The 23,729-nt window shown below is 40.0% G+C and overlaps 1 protein-coding gene across 6 annotated transcripts in view; it reads right to left on the bottom strand.

The window, feature by feature from the left end:
* IPCEF1 (interaction protein for cytohesin exchange factors 1) overlaps positions 1–23,729 on the bottom strand; it is an 80,203-nt gene that overhangs the window by 29,586 nt on the left and 26,888 nt on the right. For 3 of the 6 annotated variants that reach the window (XM_019288380.3, XM_019288384.3, XM_010400501.3), the window contains exons 2-6: positions 18,194–18,244; positions 12,080–12,116; positions 11,244–11,413; positions 3,418–3,491; positions 2,215–2,286 (exon numbers count right to left, since the gene is read on the bottom strand). In XM_019288380.3, the coding sequence (XP_019143925.1) occupies positions 2,215–2,286; positions 3,418–3,491; positions 11,244–11,413; positions 12,080–12,116; positions 18,194–18,217 (377 nt within the window). In that variant the 5' untranslated portion in view covers positions 18,218–18,244. Of the gene's footprint in view, positions 1–2,214; positions 2,287–3,417; positions 3,492–11,243; positions 11,414–11,885; positions 12,037–12,079; positions 12,261–18,193; positions 18,245–23,729 lie in introns of those variants that run through there. The other 3 variants (XM_019288367.2, XM_019288370.2, XM_010400519.3) reach the window with 2 other exon arrangements.

Genomic DNA, 23,729 nt, shown 5'->3' with positions numbered 1-23,729 from the left:
TCAAGGCATTAATAGAGAAAGTATGAAGGGCAGGAATTCATTACTGGAAAAAACACCACTTTGTTTGATTTCGGTTCTACTAAAGCAATGGGAAATTTGGAAGATCAGCGTCAAAGTAACTGCACTTTTAGACTGCAGTATGAACAATAGAGCCACAAACAATTCAGAAAAACAAAGTGTCATTTCTGTAAGAGTAGTCTATTGACTCTTTTCTAACAGCTAATTCTAACAGAATGATTTTTTAAATGAAAACCCACCTTAACAAGGAAAAGATTTGGTAAATAATTTTGGGACTTCATTAATGACAAGGGCAGCCAAGTCACTAATAACTATGTACAACTGGCCAGGTAAATGCATGCAGCTAGTCAGCATGCCTTTACTTTTCATGTGTGCATGACAATAGCAAATACATAATAAATTAGTGAAACAAATGACTGTGTTAATAAATCTACAGTTGATTTAATAGAGATGTGTGGGCAGGTATATAGATATATGCATGAAGAGTTACAAAAGGTTATGATCCATCAACCATTTATGCACACCAGAAACTCAACACACAAATGCTCCAGTGAGTTCAGTGGAACCATTCACACGTGTATTTACAGCACTGGAGCCAAGAGAACAGATGTCCTTCAGTCTGTTTTGACATATGTGTGAGTATGCATGTACTTTATGTATTAAATGCATGTATTTTATACTTTGCCGAGGAAAACATCATCAGTTGCAACAGTGAGGACTTAGTTCAACACAGCGCAGGCTGCTCTAACACTAGGCTACCTAGCTTTAAGCCAAAATGAAATTGACTCAAGAAGTGGAGTTTGAACAAAATCATTCCGGAGGCATAAGAGCTAAGACACCTGCACAGATTTCAATCACTCACTCACAGGAGCCTAAACATTTCTCACATGAAAATTTCCAGCTGGGCTCCAAACTGGCTGTTAGCACTCACTGATATCCTCCATTAGCTCTAATTTTCTTTCTCCATATGTCCTTCCATCTCTTCTCTCTCACCCAGGGTTACCCTCTCTATGGAAATATTCCTGTCTAGAAGTCCCTCATTCTCAGTCATCCTTATCCTATCTGCCTCAGGAATTTGTCACTTCATTCAGGAGCTCTGGTAGGAAATGCAAGAACACAGAAATGGATGGTTATCTCCCCACCAGAATGCTCTGTGCTGCTCCAACTTGCAAAGGGCAACAGATTCTTCTCATCTATATTTACTTGTAGAGCACAGATTTATTAATACATATCTGTGTACATACATTACTGTAATATTGTACATTTCTGTATCTATAGGCCTTTTGGAAAATCACACACATTCTCTCAACCTCTCTCTTTTTCTATAGTGGTAAATTTGTATGAGGGAATGAGTAGTCAATGTCCTGTGAAAATTCTCACAAAGACCACCAGTAGAGCCAGGATTAAAATCCTGACCTGTCATAGGAGCTCTCCTCCCATTTACACTGTACTGCTTTGTAGCCAGTATTTGGCCATTTAATGCAATAGCATAGAGAACAGACTGCAATCTAAAGTAGAAAAGGAAAAGATATGAGATATATCTAAATCAGCCAAAATTGGATCAGCAGAAAATAATATCTTTCTGATAGCTCGGTAGTTTCTAAAATGGCAGCATTCATATCCATTTTTACTTCTTCCGTTGAAAACTATCTGGTTGTTTTTCTTCTGGACATTTGTGGAAGGAAAATTTCTGACCTGTCATGAGGATCATTCAACTACAGTGTAGTTTGGTGCTTGATTAATGCTTATTTGCAATAAAGAAACAGCCCTTTATACCCCTCTAACCCTCCTTGTTAGCTGACGTGGTACTCTGAAATCAGAAATTGTTATATTCTAGTCCTAGACAATTTCTGGGACAAAACTGTGTTAAGTTCTTCCCTCTCTTTCCTTTGTCCCCTCACTTCTTCCAAGGTGATGTACTTGCTATCAAATCATAGCACCTCTATAAGAGAAAGGGATTTATATCAGCAAATGTTAGGAAGATTAGTATCAAAATTGGGCTAATTATGCAATTCTGATTTCAACTATAATTAATGAGCAAAGTGCAATAGTTTTCTTCCATTTAGTGACCAGAAAAATTAGACTCAGTAATTCTGCAAATAAATTTGTCAACTGCTTGACAGTGAAAGAATGAACTTTCAAAGGGTGTTCTCATGCATGAGACAGGATGAAACATGACCAGTTGCTCCTACTTACGTGTTCATTTCCAGAACATTTTCTGCCGCAAAATAAAATGTCTTGATCTGTGGGTGGCTGATCTTAATAGCACTTCAGGAAAAGAAAAATAGAAGAGATATGAAGAAAACTAGTTTCCATAAGAAAGAAAAAATAATAGCTGAATGAATTATTTAAAATATTTATTCGCTCCACTGAATTAATCCGGATTAGCTTGTCATCAATATAGCTCTTTCTTTATAACTCTAGTCTATTTTTAGCTCATTTCCTAGGCCACACAGTATCCAGAGAGTATAAACTACAGGAACTAAAAAAGGAGGAATAAAGAATAAAACAAAGGCTTCCATTATTTCATTGCATAATCCTGTTGCTTTCCCACTACTCAAATACTATGTGCAGTTTTGCTTCCTCCAGCTCTGAAATGTAAAGCAAACCTGAAAAGGGTTTGGAGAAAGCACCAATAGTGACCCAAGACATGGAACAGCTTCCATGAGTGGTCAATAAGGCTAAGACCCCACAGCACAGAAAACGGATGGCTGAGGGAAGGGACATGTGATGCAGTAAAATCACCAGCACACAGCTGGTGAACAGTGACTGACTCTTCTGACTTCTCCAACAGAAGAATGAAGACTTTCTCTTGAGTGACACAATTAAAACCACGCTGAGCTTTTAACTTTGAACAACAGCAGCACCCCTCCAAACCTTTGAAGTGTGCTCAGAAGCAGCTGGAAGTCAGTGCTGCATATGGAGTTTGGAGAGAATATTTTTAAATGTGCACCCCACTAAAGAAAGTGTTTATTCCCTGCACATCCAAAGGCTTCAAGTACAGCCCAAGCTCAGTTGCACCACAGCAGCCTAAAGAATAGTCCAAGCTTGGAGTGATGCAGCATTACTTGCACCACTGCTGACCTCCTCAACTAAGAGGGGGTATCTGAGAATTACAGCTTACTCATAAGCAGTGAATGAAAAAAAGGAGAAATAAAAAGAAAGCATTTGGCACATTGACCTGTTTTTTTTGTTTGTGGTTTTACCAAAGCACATCTGGCAGAGATTTTAAAAAAATATTTTTGCAATATAGTTTTCTTTCAGTAGCTCAATTAATATCTCATTATTTATACAATACAAAAGAACTCCCCACAGTTTCACTGCCAAAGATTACAGAGATTCATTCCTTGCAACGTTGTAAAAAAATCATGCAAAAGTGGGAACAAGAGATAAACTTACTGCTTTTTTTTGCATTCAATTGCTCGATCCACACTGAAGTCTGGAAGTCTTATAAATCCTTCTGCTTTTTCAGCCTTCCATAAAAGAAAAAAAATTAAATATCACCAAATCAACCAACTGGTAAGACAGTAGACTCCAATGCTGAATAATATTTAACATGCAAGTGCTTGTTTTTGACAGCTTTTTATACTGTGAAAATATATGCTCATCACCATGGGGACAGATTAACGCCTGATGAAATATTTCTATACCAGCTATATTTGTGCAAATCCTGGGTGCTGGAGAGCCATCACTCCTGTTGGTGCAAGTGGCAGAGTGTGAGCATAGATTTTGTTGACTAATAAGGATGAACAAGGGTTATATCATCTGTTCAGGTCGGGATGGTACCTACAATCTCAAAGGTGTGTTTGTGCTGTGACACAGCGTGTATGCATCTTACACATGTACATCTTACATGTAACAGCAGCACATAAAATGACCTATGTATAGCTGAAAAATACAATTCAGAAGTTCCCCAAGATGATTCTAAGTAGAAATGGAGTAGGGTGTCCCCTGTGTAATTGCAGCATGGACCATTTTTCAGGGTCACCTGTACCTGAGCAAAGCAGAGGCAATGCAGGCTGCTGCCTTGCCACGAGGTGCAAGGGGATCATCCCATGCAGCTGAGCTCTGTTTTTAAACACTGCAAACCTGCCTCAGATGGCTTTGGTCACCCAGCTATCACTTCCCCCAGAAATTTGCAGGCATGGTACAAGAGGCAGCAAAATCCAGGCAGACATTTACAGTACCCTGTTTATATCCAGTCAGCCCTTTCTGGATGCAAGAAGGTTTGCTGAGCATTGACGTCTCTGCTCTCAGTCAGCAGGACTCTGAGTCAGAGCGTTGCTCCAGCAAAACTGCAGTGGCAAGCCTCAAATCCCTGTTTGTGCTGCCTGAAACTGAAACATCTGAAGCAGAAACATCTTCCTTTACTACATCTATCTACATACACCTGGTCATCTACTATAAGATTAGGAATCCTCCTAAGATGAGCGATATATAATGTAGCTGAAAGTCTGTAGGATATAACATCAGGAAAAAATGTACTTTCCAAAACACAGAATGCTCATTCCTGAATCACATTGTTGCTGCTCCCAGCCATTACTCGTAGACACATTAAAATTCTGAAAATGTACACTGAGTTAAAGCAGGTAAAATATACACAACAGTTACAAAGGCAGAGGATAAATGAAGATGACTGACAGTATCTCAAGTCTCATTATGCATGAATATGACAAGACTATAAAAAGATGTTCATCAAGAAAAGCCTTTGAGCTTTAATGCTTGGAAGTATGAATCTCCAAGAACTGAAATATGGATACAGAATGGATATTTCAATGGGTGGCTTCCCCTCACATCTGCATATCTGTTCTTTGGTATACAGTAAATCATGGCCTAACTATCATTCCTGCCATTTACATGTATTAAGCATTCACATGAGAGGTTTGTATTTTGCATCATCACCAGTAAAGGGTTTTGCTGCTCCAGGACACACACACACAGAGCGTTGGTGGAAGGGGGTTTTCTTATTTTCTTTAAGCACAGGAGAAAAAATGATTTTTTTACATCTGGGCTGAAAAACATTCATTTTGTAATATTTGTATGAAAAAGTGTCTATTTGCTACTGTGGGCTTTTAGCACTCTCTGTTTGTATTCGTATCTGCAAAACTTGTTTAGAGACTAGCTCAGGGAGCTTTTGTTTCCATTCCATAGGTTGGAATTTCATGAGACTAAACTCACTGAGATAAATAACAACTAACTAAAGCTAGTATTACCATCCCAGATCCACAGTATATTAAGTATATAAGGATGAGTAAATGAGTAGGGGTGAGTAATGAAGGAGCTCTATTCTTGGGCTGCACTGTACTAAAGATAGAGATTGTATTATCCTGCATTTCTGTACCAAAAAGATGGTCACTTACTGTATTGGGAACACCAAAATTCCTATTTAGTTCCCAAGACCAATCTGAGAATACCAGAGACCAATCTCAAAAAAGCTGTCCGTGAGGTACAACAAACACTATTGCAGGCATTGCTGGATGAGAAACCTGCCTCAAGTGAGAAATGCATACAGTGCCAGTTGTTTCTCTGCAATATGAATCAACAATCCCAGTTTAAGAAAAAGTTATGCATGAGACCCTGTGTGAAGGAATATACCCAGGTACCCATGCAGCAATAAATCCATGGCCTGAGCTAGGTAAGCCATCAGGTGGGTGAGTGGGTGATTCGGGTCTGGGACAGGTTTGGCCTTTCTTAAATGTTTCAAATGCAATCACAGCTCAGCCAGTTCTGTCTATCAGTGCAGTAACCATTGGTCTAGATTGCATCCTACAAACAGTTTAGAGTGCTGCAGAAGCACTCATGAGGGGATTAAGTCCATGAAATGCTGTTAGATAAGTCACTGTCTCTATTGTCAATGTATAAAAGTATTTGAGTGTTTGGATTTTGTATTGGACTAGTGAATTATCAGGACCCCGTAAGCCACTGTGGAGACACCCACCTGGAATGCTCCCACCCATGCAAAAATGGAACTTGGACTTGAACTACTGAACTAATCCATTAGTAATTTAGATAGACTCCTCTACCTAAATTCGAGAAGCACCCTCTAAATTACTAATGAAAATAGGTCTGTAGGCTTTGATTTCAGTACTTTAATGTTAACAGCTATACAGCAGAGAAACCCCAGACTTCTTATGCAGTATTTGGCATGTTCCAGTTGGTAAAAGATTATGTTCTCACATACACATTCTCTCTCAATCCATTCAGATTTTATATTAATTCTGTCTGTGATTTCATATTTGTTAATTTAAGGAAAAAATTATGTTTCATTTTATGTATGAGTGAAAGGAAGGAGGACAATGGTGTGAAGCTTTGAAAGCACTGTTTGTACACATCTCAAATGTGCCATCTATGTAACAGAAAAGAGGGGCTTGATGCGTATGTAGTTCATAATTATCAGGAAAAAAAGAAATGAAAAAAGGAAAAGAAGTCACAACATTAAAACCTTATGGATGTTATTACAGTCAGCAAATGGAATTCCAAATAAACCCTAGGAACAGAACATGTGAAAGTCATCTTCTCAGTCATTCTTGGGATAAAAATGACATTTTAAAGCATATAGAAATCCTAAGTGCTTTCTTTCTTCCAAAATGTTATCTCTAACATGACTTTAGCATGCTATTATTTAACTCACACTTTTCACTCAAGCTTCCTTCAAATTTTGATGCAAAGCTGTAAATTAGCTCTAATAACTCAGATAAAAAGAACCTTGACCTGCTTTCTACTTAATCAGGATGTTTAAAAGAATAAGCTGTTATCTCTTGTGGGTTTTATGGAGGTTAGCCTAACATAAATCTGTACTTTCGCTATTCCAAATTGTAGAAAAATAATTTCATTAATAACAACAGTCTCTGCAAATGCTTTTGGCAAAAAAGAAAGCCATTTTTTCACAGAAAAAGCTTTGCACTCAAAAATAATTATTTATGAAACACAATGCATGAATCCAATGAAAGAGGCTAATGTCCTTTTGAGCTTGCTTCAATACGTTATCTAAATGTTGTGGCTTTAGGAGATTTAGTAAATCATTTAAAGTGAGTGTAGTGTTGCAGCAAGATTTTTAAAAATAGTGCTTTAAAATGAAATATCTGGTTATTGCGGAACAACTCCAATCTGCAAATCAGGGTTGTCCTCATGGCTTCATTACAGTGTTTCAGCACTGCCCCCAGAAGACCCTATGGATGCTGGAAAAGCAGTTCAGACTTTTTAGCCTTTTTTTCTCTCTGCCAAGTACACCAATGAGCCATCCTGTAGAACACTGAATAATTTGTGTAAGATATTGGGCCAGAGGTCCCCAAGCCTCTCAGCGCAATCAGCCAACATCAATGACTTTTTCTCATCCATGTAAGCAGCTATTACAACTCAAAGGTAAAAGACTTTTCTTTTAAAAGACTGTAATTATACAGCTTCCAGCAAAGCTGTTGTAGTGAGGACCAATTTAAGTGCAGTGAATGGGGGGGGCGTGGGGAGAAAAGGTACAAAGATAAATGGTGACAGTAGATCACAGCCTGCAACTCTTTAATTTTATATTTATATTTCTTTTCAGCTGAATCCCCATGACAACCATCGTTGACATATTCTGCAAAAATCTATTTCAACTCTATTTGGAAAACCAGTCAAGCTGCCCTAAAGACCCACCAGATAGAGGCATTTATTCCTGTGTCCCATTCCAGCCAACACTATCCAACATAGCTGAAACAAGCACAAAGAACCAGGAGCATGGATTACATGTGACAATCCTCCCCCACCACCCCTCTTCCTATGTAAGAATACTAATTCCCTCTGGAGTTTCAGTATGAGAATTGAAACTGCTAAAGGGTCAGGCAGGATCACAAACTGTACTATTTAAACACTTTTTCTTCAAGGCAACTGCCTACAGAGAGCAGTACTGAAAAAAAAAGGAACCAAACACTAACACAGTGAAGAGCCATTGTCCAAGGAGTGTGGTGTTCTTGAATGCACCCAGAAAGTCTGACTGCTCAGATCCATTTTCTGACATTTCCTGTGTTTTCGCTGCAAAACAACCCTTCTGTGCTTCCTCCTAGTCCAAACAGCTTCCCCTCCCCAGACTGGGAGTGCTTCCATGCTGCAAAGAGAAGTTTACATGCCTCGTGTTTTGCAGAAAGAAGAAGGGTGTGTGGGAACAGGCTCCAGGGCAGCCTACCCAAACCTGCTGAGACCACCAGGCCCTGACCTCAGCTAGCTCATCGAAAATTTATTCAGATTTGCCTGTGTTCTCTAGCTTTCTTTCAGTAAGGAGAATCTTGACTCTTGGGGTGTCTGATTTGCTATTGCTGACCTGTTTATTTTTACTCTTTTGAGTTGTGGCATTCACAAAATATTTTTATGTTAGATTGAAGGAAATATCAGATGCAAATGTCACAACAAGTGTCCTATATCATATACCAAAATCTGCCTCTCCTGAGAGACCTAGAACCAGAGTGGCTTGAAGAAAAATTAAACCAGACTCACAGAAACATCCAGAGCTTCAGAGGCACATGAAGACAAACTTGACCAAGATGATGATATTCAGGTGAGGTAATCTACCCAAATCCAGGATAATGCACATTCCCATACAAATTCCACCCACTCTCTATTTTCTCCATCCCCATTAGAGAAAAGGTCCAGCACCCTGTTGCTATGCTACAGTTGCCGGTGTCTGGTTTTCACACAGCCACAAACAAACCACACTCATTTCTCACAAGAACAGAACTGTTCAAGCAGAGCTACAGGCAACCTGTAGCTTTGACGTCAGCCCCACTCTTTCATCACCACCTTTGGCATCAGCCTCTGTAAAAGGGCTGGTCGCAGGAAGCCTCAGGCACGTGAGAAGCAGGACTCCTGTTTCAACAGGACTTTAGACTGTCATCTTGTACACCACCTTAGGACCAAGGATTAACTTTACTGAAGACAGTGGAAGTGCAGGCAATCCTAATGCCAGGCCAGAGACTTAAATGTCAAGCAAGCAAGTGAATATGTCACTGCTATTTCTCCTTCATCAATCTAGAAGTGAGAATATCTGGGTCTAATTGATCTAACATAGGACTCTGAGCATGCTCTCAAGAATTTAAGAAAGCAGGTCTTAGCAAACCCCACAGTCACTGACATTCTGCAAACGTTGCCTGGACCTATAGTTATATAGAACACTTTAGGCTGCCCAAAGAATCTTTGTGATTTTAACTTAAAATAGTGTGTGAGAGTTGGCAGAAGTTAAAAGCAAAGAGGTATTACCAGCTGGCACGCTTAAAGAACAACTGTGACAGGTGAGAACTCAGGGCTGACACAAGACAACAGTATTTTGAAGCCACATGAGCTCTCCAGGGGAAATTAAATAAGTTGGAGTGAGACTGACACTTATTTTTCAGCCTTGTTCATTTGGGGGCAGCCAGCGGCACTCAGGAAGTAGGCATGGACTAAAAGGATGACTGCTGTCTAGGAGCACTGGGACCAGCATGATCATGGTTTCTCTGGATCTCAGGAGTGGAATTTAACCTGGCCAAAACAACTGAAAGAAGAGGAGGAATTTGCACCTCTCCCCCATCACCCTTCTCTTCCCAGAGGCAAATTTTTCATAGTCTTGCCTTTTCATTTCCTCCCAGCTTGATTACTCCTCTGGATTACTCCTTTCTGATACTTTCCATGTCTAAAAAGACACCTCAGCCAGCCAGCTCACCTTTCTTAAAATGGCTGGCCGGAAGTATAACTGCAAATACAGATTTATAACAGACAATATTAATAAGGTTTTGCAACGTATTAATGCTGCTGATTAGAATATCTGCCAGGCCATGTCCTTCAAACAGAGATATTGTAAGCATTAGGGAAAAAAGTGCCTTTTAAAACTTTTTTTTATCTAATTTTTCTATTTCTTTGCTTTCTCTTATGCATGTATTTAACTTAGTCTTGAAAGAAATCTATATCAGACTACCACAACATCATAAAACAACAGCCCAAGACTAGCAGAGTTGCTTTCATTTTACCTCAAAAAGAAATAGCTAATATCATCTTGAAGTACCAAAGTTTTTATTCTGATTTTAAAAAAGCAAACAAAAAAAATATCTCTCTCTCTCACATACACACACAAGCAAACAAAAAACCCCACCAAAAAACACTAACACTATACCCACAACTGAAGGGAGAATGTGACATACTCTACATGAGTAAAGCTTTGTTTAGGGTATGAGGATTTTTTTAAATGGCTTAAACTATTTTATTTATTCCCTGAGACTGTTAGCAACATTTTTAATGGGGATTATTGCAATGGAAATAAACAAGTGGAAACAGCCCAGATTGCCTTTGATTTTTTTTTAAATGCTCTAAGAATTAATAAGGGTTCCTTTAATCTTTCATCCTTTGCTGTGCCTGGGACATGCTGATTTCCAGAGCAGCTAATTTGCATTTAGAGAACCTCATGTCCATCCACAATTCAACACTGAAGCTGCTGACTTTCAACCTATGTTTTTGCTGGCATACCCTAATTCTCTTCACACCCTAATTCTGGGCTCTGTCACGCCATCATTTGAATGTGTTAAGAGCTTTTTAGAGGTAGCAGTGCCAGACAGCAAAGTGAACAGAATAATTATATCTGAATCTTCCTAGGATGGGCAAGACACCCTCTCTGCCCAATCAAACAAGCCCAGAGTAAAGCCAGCTGCCCTCTACCATTTGAAAGGAAAAAAGAAAAGAAAGAAAGAAAGAAAGAAAAAAAAATAGAAAGAAAAAAAAAGGAAAAAAATTAAATAGGAAAAAAAAAGAAAAATATTGAAAACAAAAGAAAAAGAAACCAAGCAGACAAATAAAAAGAATAATCTCAGTGTGGAAAGGGATGGAAAAAGAAACAGGAGAGACATTTCTGAAAATTAAATTAATAAGAAATGAAGAAACATTCCTGTTTTGAGTTTTTATAGCAAGTGTTTGCAAATTGCCTATACCCAGGAAAATATTTCTCAAATTCAAGTGCCACCAGAGCCTTCAAAGAGCAGCTCATTACAGGGCAAAACAGACAGCAAGTTAACATTTCACAAGTACTTGCTGAACTAGAAAACACATTGTTTTCTGCATATTTCACATTCACATAGACACTTCCCAGATCACAAGAAGTGCCAGGACTGAGAAATAAACCCAGTTATTTGTACTCCTCCGGGGTGCACCTAAATTGTGACCCCAGCTTCCCTCCCTTCTCTCAGCAGATGCTGTTTGTCTGGCACCCAGAGCTGGATGTACGCTGTACTCACCAGCTGACTGCTGTACCAATACAGTGATGACTCCTTTAGCACACACCAGAACTTTTTCCATTTGTTGCCAATGAAAGCTCCTTTTTCCTTCTTTTTGTAGAGCCATCCTTGACAATCAGCTTGCCCCAGCTCTTTGCACGATATCCTCCGTCGGCTCATTATAAAGAACCCTGTGCCATTAAAAATAAGTGTTGTGCTTGCTTAAAAGTGCAGTTCCAGGAAAGATGTTGCTGCCAATTAAAGATATCATCCTTACTGAGGAATCTCAGCAAGTCACCCAAGCATAGCTTAAAATATACTTAGAAGTCACTCAGTTTTATAATGGCTGTGACAGTAACACACATTCATTTGAAAGGCATGCTGATGTTCAGGAATAAAACAGTAAACTGTAGATAATGCAGATAATAATTAATGCTAAGATAACCATAAACGAGTTTTTGCAAATTAAAAATACAGCCTTTGATCCTTTTAAGAGAAGCACGCATATATTTTCCCTCACACAGCTGCACTGAAAAGAATACATCTATTTAAGTCAGCTAGAGAAAACTATTATGCCAAGTACATGAAAACCACTAGTGTGTTCATCTGTGCAGGCAGCTGATTCTACCTCACTGATTTCCAGCTTTGATTCAATTAACATACCACAAGGATTTAGTCCAAAGGAACAGCCCGTTGTCATTTTTCTCAGAATCAGTGTAAGAATCAGTGGAGATAAAAAGCAGCTTTTCACCAGCTGAGTAGCAGTACAAAATCCTCACCCTCCCAAGAATAAGACATACTAAGCAAACAACAAAAGAGGAATCCAGGAGAGAAAAGAAAAAACAATCTCTCATTACCTTGACTTTTCTTTTTTGCCTTCTGACGCAAAGGAACCTGTAAGAAATGCAGGAAGGAAAGAAAAGAGGAAATTTCAGATTGTGTTGCAACATTTGTGTAGAAAGGGGAGGGGGAAGCTAGAGAAGGACGTGTGGTGATGCTGGTGGTATATGCAGGATGGAAACGCATAACCCACTCACTGCTGAAGGGACATGAGCAGCTGAAGCAAAAAACGTGTTAATTAAAATTGATGTATATCTAGTTGAGCAAGAGCAAATGCAACTCTATTACATGTGTCTACCTACTAGTGCTTCCTGTTTCACATCCACAGGCAGCTTCTACTTTGCTGTGTTTGCCTGAATTGTTATCTGTGTTTTGAAGTTAAAAATTAAAAGTTAAAACTCCAGCATTTCAATGCTTCATTACACTCCACAAGGGGGATTTACAAACATGGAGAGATTAAAATACATGCCAGGTGACTGATAATTATTTAGCTCATTCTATGAAATCTTGAAAAAGAAAAAAAAAATTGGTCTTCACCTTTGCCTTTTTTTATTTAATGCAGAACATGTATTTTTCCCTATGAAAGTGTTTCATAATATTTCTTAAGAAAAAAAATCACACAAAATATATGGACATTTTAGTCACTGCAAAAATAACACAATTGAATTTATTTACGCATTTGCAGTCTGCATATTTCATCCCGCATAAACACATAGAAAATGAAACTAAAAGAGAAGACCAACAAACAACAAAAAAGCAGGTAATGGAAAATGGAAGGTATTCCTTTTGGAGTCAATTCTCCCCAGACAGGCTGGTTGGTTGTGTGACTGCAGACAAAGTACTTGACTTCTCTTTGCCTCAACCTTTCCTTCTCTAGTGTGGGAACTAAGGTATTCACCTTTTTCTATTTTTAGGAAAGGTTTGAAGCTGCCAGATGACAAATGCTGGATAAAGTGACGTATGATTTAATATGCTGGCCACAATGTTGCTATGCAAAGCCAGTAGCTACCTGATCCACTGCAGAGCTACGCTAAGAACATCCCTAATGTAGCCCCTCTGCCTCACCAGCCAGCTTCTTGGGGAAACAAAACCCCACTTCACATTTCTCTTGAAAAATTTGATAGCTCTTCTCACAGGCAAACTGAAGGTGAGTAAAGCTAGATCGTCTGCAAACAATGATAGAAGAGACCACTGTCACCAGTATTTACAAGAGCTACAACTTTTTGAAGCAGGGATCTCTGCAGCGTGTATCACAGAGCACAGAACCATGGATCGCAGCCCTGTGCTTATCTGGTGCCTATTTGACATGACCTGAACAACACTCCTGTGGGAGGCTTTACAAGGCATGAATAATCCCAGACTCCTGCTTAATCACTGAGTATTCTTTTTCCCTTTTTCCCTTATTTTTTTTTTTAATTCTACCACTCTCTCTCTCACACTATTCTCCATGACAACACACAAAGAAAAGCAATAAGAAAACACATCAGCTGTACTAGAGGCTCTGCTATTTCCCCATCCTATATAGGCCACCCTTCATGTCTTCATTCAGGAGAAAGTATTGCCCTATTTAGGACACATGGAAATAATAAATGGCCTCAGGGAATCAATGGGTCACACAAACTAGTTACTTTCCTTTAGAGCTATCCAAAATGCTATTAAGAAAAACAAATACGAATCAGGTCTCCTGGCCCAAAAAACTGTGTAGCAAAGCAACATCACATCTTTGCCATGATACTATATTGGGGTCATTTCATCTCTAACTGATGCCTTTCCCTGGTCTTAAAATCAAGAGGCAAACATGGTTAAAGGGAAAAAGGGATTTTACCTTGGTACTTATTTTAAGGATCTTTAGGTGCACCATGTCTAGGTTGAATGCACCTCAATGCATACTCCCAAAAGATCTGGTATGACATTATAGGTCTTACTAATTAGCATATCTATCAAAAATTCCCCAATGAGAGACTCCAATGAGCCCCCCTCCCCAAGGAGCCTTCCCCTGGATGGTTCTATCTTGGTTTACAGAATGTGTTCTGGAGAGGACCTTGGGGTCTGGGGCACACTGATCCCTAGCTACAAAGCTTCTAAAATGTTTAGTCTCTCAGCTTAACAAACAAGTCCAAGAATGTAGGCAAAAAGCACTAAAGAATACAGAAGTTGTAAAAAGGTATAAGAGGGGTTTAAAAGAAAAGGCAAAAAATCATCATGGCATCATAACCAACATAAAATCATACAACAAGAAGAGCAATACTGAGACAGGATGTGGCTCTTTCTACACAACTGAGGAGGAAGTAATCTTTCCACTAACCTTGTTGACGATCTAAAGCAAAATAACATGGTCTATTGCTCATCTGTCAAGGAAGAGTTAATACCCATATTATGTAAGTCATCTGTTGGGGCCCACTTTATTATCAGACTGAGGCAAAAACTGATTACCAAGTAAGAGCTTGGGCTAGCTAAAAAAATTTAAAAATTTACGTGTATTAATCTGTGGCAATGATGGTATCCTGCTGCAAGCTGATAGGGGTCATGAACCTACCCTCTTTTCTTCATATATTGTGGGAGGAGTTGGGAAATTGATGGTGGAAGGAAGAGCAGTTTCCCCACCCAGCACTGTATTTAGTTTTCCTGGATAAAATTAGTGGTAAATCTCTAACAAAATAACTGCTGAATGACATTTTTTAAATTAAGATACATTTCTTGTTATCTTTCCAAGGATCCCTGAAAACTGAGGTAAATTTTCAACAAATTAGTACTAAGCCTGGAATTCTGCATTTTTCGTTGTGTTTTAGTGCTGTTCAGAAACCCAGCTTCATCCTGTAAAAAAATATGTGTTCTGCTCCGTGCAAGAGAAAGCTCTAATCCCCAACTGCAGCAATAAAATCTGGCATGATTCACAAAATTGCCTTCTCAAATTTTGTTGATCTATAAACAAATAAAAAAACCCCCTCTTTCTCCAAAGCACAATGTTTGGAGTCAGATAGATATTCTATGAAATAAACAAACAGTTTTCAGTAAAACTGTTTTTCTCTCAAACCAATAGAAACCCTATATTTAAATGAATCTACCACAAAATTCATAAATGCCTCACCAGCACAGTTTGGATTCAATTTTCCATGTGAATACAACACATTAGCAAGTCTCCAGTGGCAAACCTTTACTCAAGAAGTAAATTAAAGTTTCCGTCACTGAAAACTCTTTTATAAAAGTCAATAATCTTTTATTGCAGTGAACCTGGGTGAGCGTTGATTAAGAGATGCTTTAAAGTTTCACTCTTATAGAGATTCTTACCTGTGCAGAATAAAGAGAAAACTGTGGAAGGCAGAGTTGTTACCAATAAAACCAGGGGTATAACAGCAGATTCAGAGGTGAATGTACTGTAACTAGCAGACATAGTCACTGGAACAATCTGAAACTAAACCAAATGTCATGATTTTGCTTCTGACAATGGTGGATGTTTTCCTATCATTTTCAGTTTCCTGATGGAAAGTGATTTATTTCATTATCACAGGTTCAACTGAAAAACAAACCAAGAATGACAGATGTATTTCTATCTCTTCTTGTTACCAGGGAAGATCTGAGAGCAATAGTTCCGAGAAAGCTCTTTGATAACTGCAAAACACACACTTTTGTGCAAGACTGGAAATAGAGAGTAGGTTTCAATTGTTTTGGTATGCTTTGGTTTGCTAAGGACTGAACAGGAAGGGATAGTGATCCTGCAGAACAACACAGACTTCAAACTTGCTATCCATTACTCCTTCACTTGGCAAACACACCATGAATGAGTTGCAAAGGATTCTGTTCAACTGTGCACTGTTCACAGCCACTTCTGTGCCAGGCAGACTCCAGTGATGAACAAAAACATATGAGAGAAGCAACAAGTTTAGCAGAGACTTCTGTCAATTTAGATGTCCTATTTTTCCACAGAATCACAGTATGATTAAGATTGAAGGGACTTCAAGAGGTCATCTAAGTCCACTCCTCACCTGCAACTGGTTTTCCAGGACCATTTCAGATAGCTTTTGCATTTCACCAAGCACAGAGACTCCACAGAGTCTCTCTCTGGGCAACCTGTGACAGTACCCCGTCATCCTCACAGTAAAAAAGATTTTCTGATGTTCAGAGGGAACCTCCTGTGTTTAAGTTTGTGCCCATCACTTCTAGTCCTGTCATTGGGCACCACTAAAAAGAATCATAGAATCATTAAGGTTGGAAAAGACCTGTAAGATCATAAAGTCCAACCGTCAACTTAGCACCACCACCATGTTCACCATTAAACCATATCCTCTTCTTTGCATCCCCCCTTCAGGTATTTAAACATATTGGTAAGAGCCCCCCTGAGCCAGTTCTCCAAGTTAAACCATCCCAGTTCACTGAGTCTTTCCTCATATCTTAGATGTACAGTCCCTTAATTACTCTTCTGGCCCTCCATCAGGCCTCTTCAGTATGTCATGTGTCTCTTATATTGAGAATCATTCCAGGGGTGGCCTCAGCAGCACTGAATAAATTATGACCTCCCTTGACCTGCTCTCAATACTTTGTCTAATGCAGCCAAAGATACCATTTACCTTCTGTGCCGCATAGGCACGTTGCTGGCTCATGATGTCCACCAAGACTCCCAGGTCCTTCTCTGCAAAGCTACTTTCCAGCTCTATGGCCCCCAGCATACACTGGTTTCCCCTGGTGGTACCACTTGTTCTCAAATGGAATAACAACAGGGGATAGAAGTCGGAAGGCTGGACAGGCTTTGGCAGTCTCTGCACAGCATCCTGTATCCTGGCCCCTCCCAGGCAGAAAACATCTCTAGATGGTTGGACAGGCCTACAGATGGGTCCTCTGTCCCTCACAACAGGGAGTCACCCACTGCAGGGTCTCACAATTTCTTCCTGGTAGACCTGCATGGTTTACAGTTGAGTGAACTAGGTCTTTGCTAGGGCACACATCTGGCTCCTCTTCAACTATAGGGACAGTCAGCCTGTTCTTAGATGAGGCAAGAGCTTCCTCTTGATACAAGAAGTCATCAACTTCCATCCTTCCAATTCTCCAGAGGTTTTGCTTACTTTGATAGTGGGAGTAGACACTGCCTGCTTCTCCTCTGCAGATGGGGACTGATGGTCTTCAAGTGTTGTGTCTCAGAGAAGACCCCATCTCTCTCTCTTTCACTTTCTCTGATGCTGCACAGTCTGCACTCTTCCTTCCAAATCTCCTCCACTTGCCAGCACAGCTCCTTCAAGACTTCCTGCAGGGCCAAGAGACATCTCCCTTGGCCTCAGGGAGAGGTCCCTGACACCCCCTGAAGTCTGGGACTTGAAGGGCTGCAGACACTCTGTGTGGAAGCCTCTGCCTTAGCAGGGACAGCTGCTTCTGCACTTTCTGGGGAAACTGCCCTCTTACCACCGTGTAAGTGGTAAGCAGTAAGACTGTTACAGCCCCACTGTTTCAAGGGAGGCCCCTTATTTCATTCCTTCACACCCTGCTGCACAAACTGATGGCTCTGTTGGCTGCAGTCAGGGTAGGAGCCTCCCAAACACTGGTTAAAGGGATCTTCTCCCTTCCTAATCAGAGGGAGCTGTGTCAAAGGCTCCAGGTGTCCTGGGTCAGGGGCAGCCTGCAAATTACCCAGGAATAAAAAATGGGGTGAAATAGGTATATGAGGCTGTTTCAGGGCCATTGGGCTAATATGAAAAAACAGTCTTCATGTCTCATGAAATTTGACTCAAAATGCATGAGTGAGAAGGCACCAAAGGCAGCTGTGATCAACAGTCATATTTTAGAGAGCTGTATTTTCTTTAATCTTCTTAAGGGTTAGACAGATGTGTGGCTAAGAAAACCCTTTGCTAAGCTCATGTGTCTTATGTTACAGTTTTCTCATCCATTGAGAGGTAGGACTTGGGAGTGAGGGCACCCCTGGCACTAGGCACATGCAGTAGACTTCATTCTATCCTTAGAGCAGAATTGGGACAGCCTCACCACTTGGGCTGGCCCATAAGAAAGATCTTGTTTGGATACTGATGCTGTTCACACGTGCAATTCTTTTATGCTGTTCATGGTCTTCTATGACTGCAAGGGTACAATCCCTACATATGACCTCTTCAGATGATCAATAACTCTGGCATAACTTCAGTTATACTTACGAGAATATTGCCATCAGCTTCCATGAATGGTTTCAAGGCTTAGTGGAAAGGCTGTAAAAAGAGAAAGTTTTGTGTACTTAAGCTCTGTATTATGCTTTCATTTAACATAAATCTTGGCAGTACAGTAAAAAAATGCTTTAAAACATTTTGTCCTTCTAACTCTACCCTCCGAGTTCTTCCAGCCCCTAAAAAAAAAAAACCTTTTCCAAAGACAATCCTATGTTATGTGAACTGATTTTACTCTTTTAGAAATCAACAAGCAGTAAGTAATATTAACTCAAAACTATCCAAGCTTATTTTTATGAAATAAACAGAATAAAGCTCATGGGTGTGGCCAGAGGTTTGCTTTTTTCTTGGTTGTGATGGGTTTTAGAGTTGGGTGGGACTGGGGGTTTTGGGGGTTTTTTGAGGAAATGCAGAGAGAATAAATAAACAAAACTGGGAGTGGATTATTTTTGTTCAATTTTGTCTTTACTCTGGAAGAAATCTGGAGGATTTGGCTTTCTTCTTTAGTTGAGTAATTCCCAGCATTTTCTGGGATTAAAACTTAGGTAACCTTCTAGTTCTCCTGAATGGGATGAAACCTCATACTGGACTACTTGTTTTATCATGGATTGAAATTTTCCTTTCTGGAGACCAAAATCTGCACAGTCCAACAGCAGACACTAGATTCTATTTTCCACAGACACACCAGGTTAGTAGGTATCCATTTAGGTGGCAGACCAGGTGATTTCATTTGGTTAAAACAAGCACTTGCCAGCTCCCTGGATGATTTTCCTTTGAGTGGTAGAATGGGCAGATGATGAGTTGGTGCAGTGTATAAGACAAATGAAAACATACCAGTGTTTTGGTGCCAGCAAAGTTCCTATAAAACTCACCCCTCTGCATGTGAAAGAATCATTGAGGAAGATGGGAGAGGATGCAAGACTCTGCTGAAGCAAGCAAGAAAGGATTTCCAGAAATAGAGCCACACTTCAGAAGAATTTCTAACTAGAACTTTTTCCTGTTACTAGAACCAGTTATTTAAGATATGTGCCACTCCTCATACATAATATTTGCCTTAGTTTGAAAATAAAATCTTAAAAAAGAAAATAAAAACCCACCTACTGGCTTCCAGCAATTTCAAACCAAAAATAGAAAGGCAAACAAATACGTATTTTTCTGGCTCCCAGCTGTTTCTGTTCAAAAGTAGAAAGAAGCACTTTCTATAAGTAGCTCAAGTTGGAGTAATATCATGATGAGGAGAGATGTTATGGCCAATAATTTCAAGGATGTTTAGAAATCATAGCTAGTACAAACAAGCAGAGGAAACACCTTGAGTTATACAAGCAAATTAACTTTGAGCCTCAAATACAGAGCAAGCAAGAAAGGGAACAACAGACCATATCACAGTAATTATTGTGACGTGGCCTTTTTCCTGTCATTTCTTCATTTCATGTGTGCCTTGGGTTTGGGGAGGAACTGCACAGCTTTGAATCAGACACAGTACCAGGAGCAAGAGGAGAAGCATTAGTTAATTGGCAAGGCAACGTTTCCTCCTGTGTTCTTTGTGCCAAAGGAGCTAAAATGGATTTCAGCTAACCCTTCTCAGTGACTTTAATGCAAACCTTTGTTTAGTTTCCAGAAACTGGATAAGCAGTCTTTGAGCCAGCACACAGTGTTCAAAAGCAGCATTGACTCCTGTCTCATTCTAGTTAAAGAGTATAATTTATTGTTCCCTGTGTAATGAAAGATATTTTAAAAATCACAGAGTCACTGCAGAAATAACTCTTAGACACTTAACCTGAGTTTGTTTCTCCTAAGTAAACCCAACCTGAGTGAGATTAGTTACTCTGTGAAATGGCATTAGGATTCTTATATCCACTCAAGTGTATTCAACTGTTGCAAAACTAACATTTCAGAAGGGCATAACCTGTTTATCTCTGCACTACAGTGAAATAAGTGATTCTTTTCAATTTTGTGCAGGTGCACTGTGGGAAAACTATCTCTCCTTTCTAAACAGTCTGAGGAATTAAGAGAAGGAGCTGAATAAATGTGGCCAGTCAGATAGAGCCAATCAATATCCACCTTACTGGATGGTCCAGCATGACTCTGCAGGGACTGTCTCTGGGAACCATGGCCCTCTGCCCCTCGATAACCCCTTGCACAGGCTGCATTTGGCATCCCCTGATGGGCAGTGCCCTCACTTTTCCCTCTGTGTGGTGGCAGTGGTCACACCATGGCAGCCCAGGGGCATGCTCAGGGCTGGCAGCTTTGCCAACGGAAGGACTTCTTCCCAGCCCACAAAGGCTACACCTGAGCTCAGGAGCTTTGCAAGTCAGTGAGAGGTTTGTAAGAGACAACCCTTCCATTCATACCATCAGGTGTCCTGACTCCTAGCTGGAATAGCTGCAGCAGGAGAAGACTTGGCCCATTTCACAGCACTAGCAGTGCAATGTTACAGCCTGAAGACCTGTGTATATCCTTGTCGTGACTTAGGTGGTCATTGAATTTGAAGAGGGATGTCACCCTGAAAGGTGGGTGTGTGATTCTAGCCCTCTTCCTAAAACTCTCCATTTCCAACAAGATAAATTCTAGGCACAGAAGGCGAGGAAAACCCTCCAGCCTACAGATTAAGGTACCCACATGGAAGATATGCAACAGGACCAGTCTGCTGTAGTGGATGCTCAATTTGCTAAAATTGGATAGTGGAACAAACCAAAGAGAAAAAATTAAACACGGTAAATCCCCTCCCACTTCAGATGGCTTCAGAAACAATAAAACAAACTTGAATTTCTCATTTTCTGGAAGCTAAACTGCAATGGATGTACTGAAGAAAAGCAAAGGGGATAGGTATACATTATCAGTTTGTAAACCTTATCTATATTTCTTTGGCTTTTCTTAGAGTTACCTGAACCACCTGATATAATTTCAGTCTGAACTGAATACAGTGTCAAATGTGGCTTCAGTTAAAAGATTTCTAAATCAAGTTCTTGAGGGCTTTTTTATTTTGATTTAACAACTATACTATAATATAGAACTATAAGTATCGATGCGCATAGTTTTACTGATCCCACCTCACTCTTGCTTTTTCAGGAAGAGTAATAAACAAGTAGGTACGTGAGCAATAGCTGATGCAACAAACGTGGAAACGTGATGGGTGTTTTGTCAGAAATATCTTGCAATCATAGATAGAGGTAGTCTGTTTGACTCATCATCTCTTCTGAAATACATAGAAATATCTCTGTGAAGGTCAAATGTAATCTGAAAGGGTGGAAAAAAGGGGGAAAGAAAGCAAAACACTGAGGTTCCAATTACTCTGATTGCAAAAATCAATCTTAATTCATTAGTAATATTCCTCTTGGGAAAATCAAAATCTACAAGGCCTTATTCTGTCTCTTACCAATTACAAGCTACAGTGAGTATGTCAATCTGCAATGATCATGGCATAAGCTTGCCAGACATGCCTTCCAGGCATCTCTCTGATGACATCCAGAGTGGACATATGCCTTCCTGCTTCTGAGCAAAATATTTGATACATGCAATGTGACTCAGACTCTTTGTACTGCAGAAGCACCCAAAATGTGCATAGCTAAGCTCCTGTTCAGATGGTATTGACACAGAATACTCCAAAAGAAAATTTCTGTTTTACCAAGCACCAAGCCAAGGCTCTAGACAACCCAGAAAATAAGCTTTGAGTCTTCTGTTTATATTTCCCACACTGGTCACCTCTATGCTTTTCTGTCTATTTGGCTGTCTGCAGCAATCTGGGCTTCAATGTGCAATGAAATGACAGGCAATATGAAACTAGTGAGAGTGCTACAAAATTTCTCTTCCCAAAAATCAATGATTACTTAATCACATATTTCACCAGACGTTAGGAATAGCATTGCCCCAATTTACAGCAGCGCTTGAAGCACTGTCCTGTGGCAAGGAGACAGCCTTACATAATAGTCCTAAATTATCACACTACCTCTAACTGGGGTTCTTGCAACAATGCAGGGGAAAAATTATCACAGTGATTGCAAGCTCATAATTGTCCTTAGGCTTACTAGAGATCAATTTAATCTGACAGAACCTTACCATTAACCACCAATTAGCCAGCTCTAGTCAGGTACTTAACTGGTTAATCAACTATCTAAATTGACTGCCTAACTTGTACAAGGAGTTTCTTGGTCTGCAGATTTTCTCTCACATGCAGGCTCACCAGGGAAGATGGATATTAAGGTGGTGCTTTGCCTCGGGGCAGTGACAAACAGACATTAAAGTCATTTTCACAAAAGTTCATGGACCTGTCCCATCCTGGATAAGGTTGCCCCACCCACCTTGGACCCCACGACTTCATGTTTCCAATTCCAGATGAAACTACAGATTCACCATTAGCATCAGAAAGAGCAAGTCTATGAAAATATAGTCATAATTGTCAGAGAATACCTGCAGCTTTGGTCACAATGGATAACTTTAACCTTTTGAATAAGCATTACACTTTGAAAAGATCAGAGGGTTCTTTTCACAGGCTTAGCAGCAAGAAACTGCATTTTTCATATCTAATACCTTTATATTTTATAATACCATTTGTTTTGAAATGCATTTGGAGTTACTCAATCCCCTCATGTGAAAGCAATTCAAAAAGATGACTTCTGACTCTGTTTGGGAGAAGGCCAGGAAAAACTGGAACAAAGTTCACTGCTCCTGTGCTGGAGACAGAAAGGGTCTGAGACATCGTTCTGCTTGGATCATGGCCAGGTCCTGTCAGCCCAGCTGGGAAGCCCAAGGGCAGCAGGTTATATGTGCTGACAGCTCTGAGCAAGCAGTTGCAGGAGTCAGTGCTCCCTACCTTCAGGAGGAGAGGGGCTGGAAAGAAAGAAGAGGTTCAACAGAAGGAAGACGTGCTCCAGCTGCCTCACAGACTAAAATGAGAAAACAAAATGACATGCTTAATGAAGTGTGTCTGCTCCAAATTCCTTGTAGTGTTGAACTGACTCCTAGTGCTGCTATATTTGAAGGCCAAGGAAGAGTTTGCAGAAACATTGCTTCAATTCCTACTGCCTCCTAGCTGTCTTTTTGCTTTTGCTGTGGCAGGCAATGAAAGCAGGCAAAGTTAAGCTGGCTGTAAAATGGAAGAAGAGTTAGTGCACTGAAGGGGTAAGGAAACACTCCAGGGATAAAGAAGCACTTCCCTGATCTTCTGCTCTCTTCCAAAGATGCACAGGTTTTTGCTGGTCCAGAAGATGAAACACAGAAGGAAGGAAGGGGGGGAAAAAACGGCAACAAGCCTGTAGACCCTCCTGAGAAAACCATCTAAAGTGTTTCCCTTGAAGCAAGTCTCTTGTGAAAAGATACAGATGAAGAGAGAGGAACCATCATTCCTCTATTTTTTCAGGTCAGTTGTTCAGCAAAGACAGTTTTGAGGGCACACTGCAAGGTCCAGCACGTAAAGAGAGAACAAGGGCATGACTCACCCTAGCACAAAGGTACAGAACTGCTGCTCTACTTGCAAATTTGGATCATTGCAGTGACAAGAACCTGAAACATCCTCACTGGAAAGCTGTTCTAA

The sequence above is a fragment of the Corvus cornix genome, chromosome 3, assembly GCF_000738735.6.
Source record: "Corvus cornix cornix isolate S_Up_H32 chromosome 3, ASM73873v5, whole genome shotgun sequence".
Taxonomy (NCBI): domain Eukaryota; kingdom Metazoa; phylum Chordata; class Aves; order Passeriformes; family Corvidae; genus Corvus; species Corvus cornix.
The sequence above is the reverse complement of the archived record's forward strand: the minus strand, read 5'-3'. Positions and strand labels throughout refer to the sequence as shown.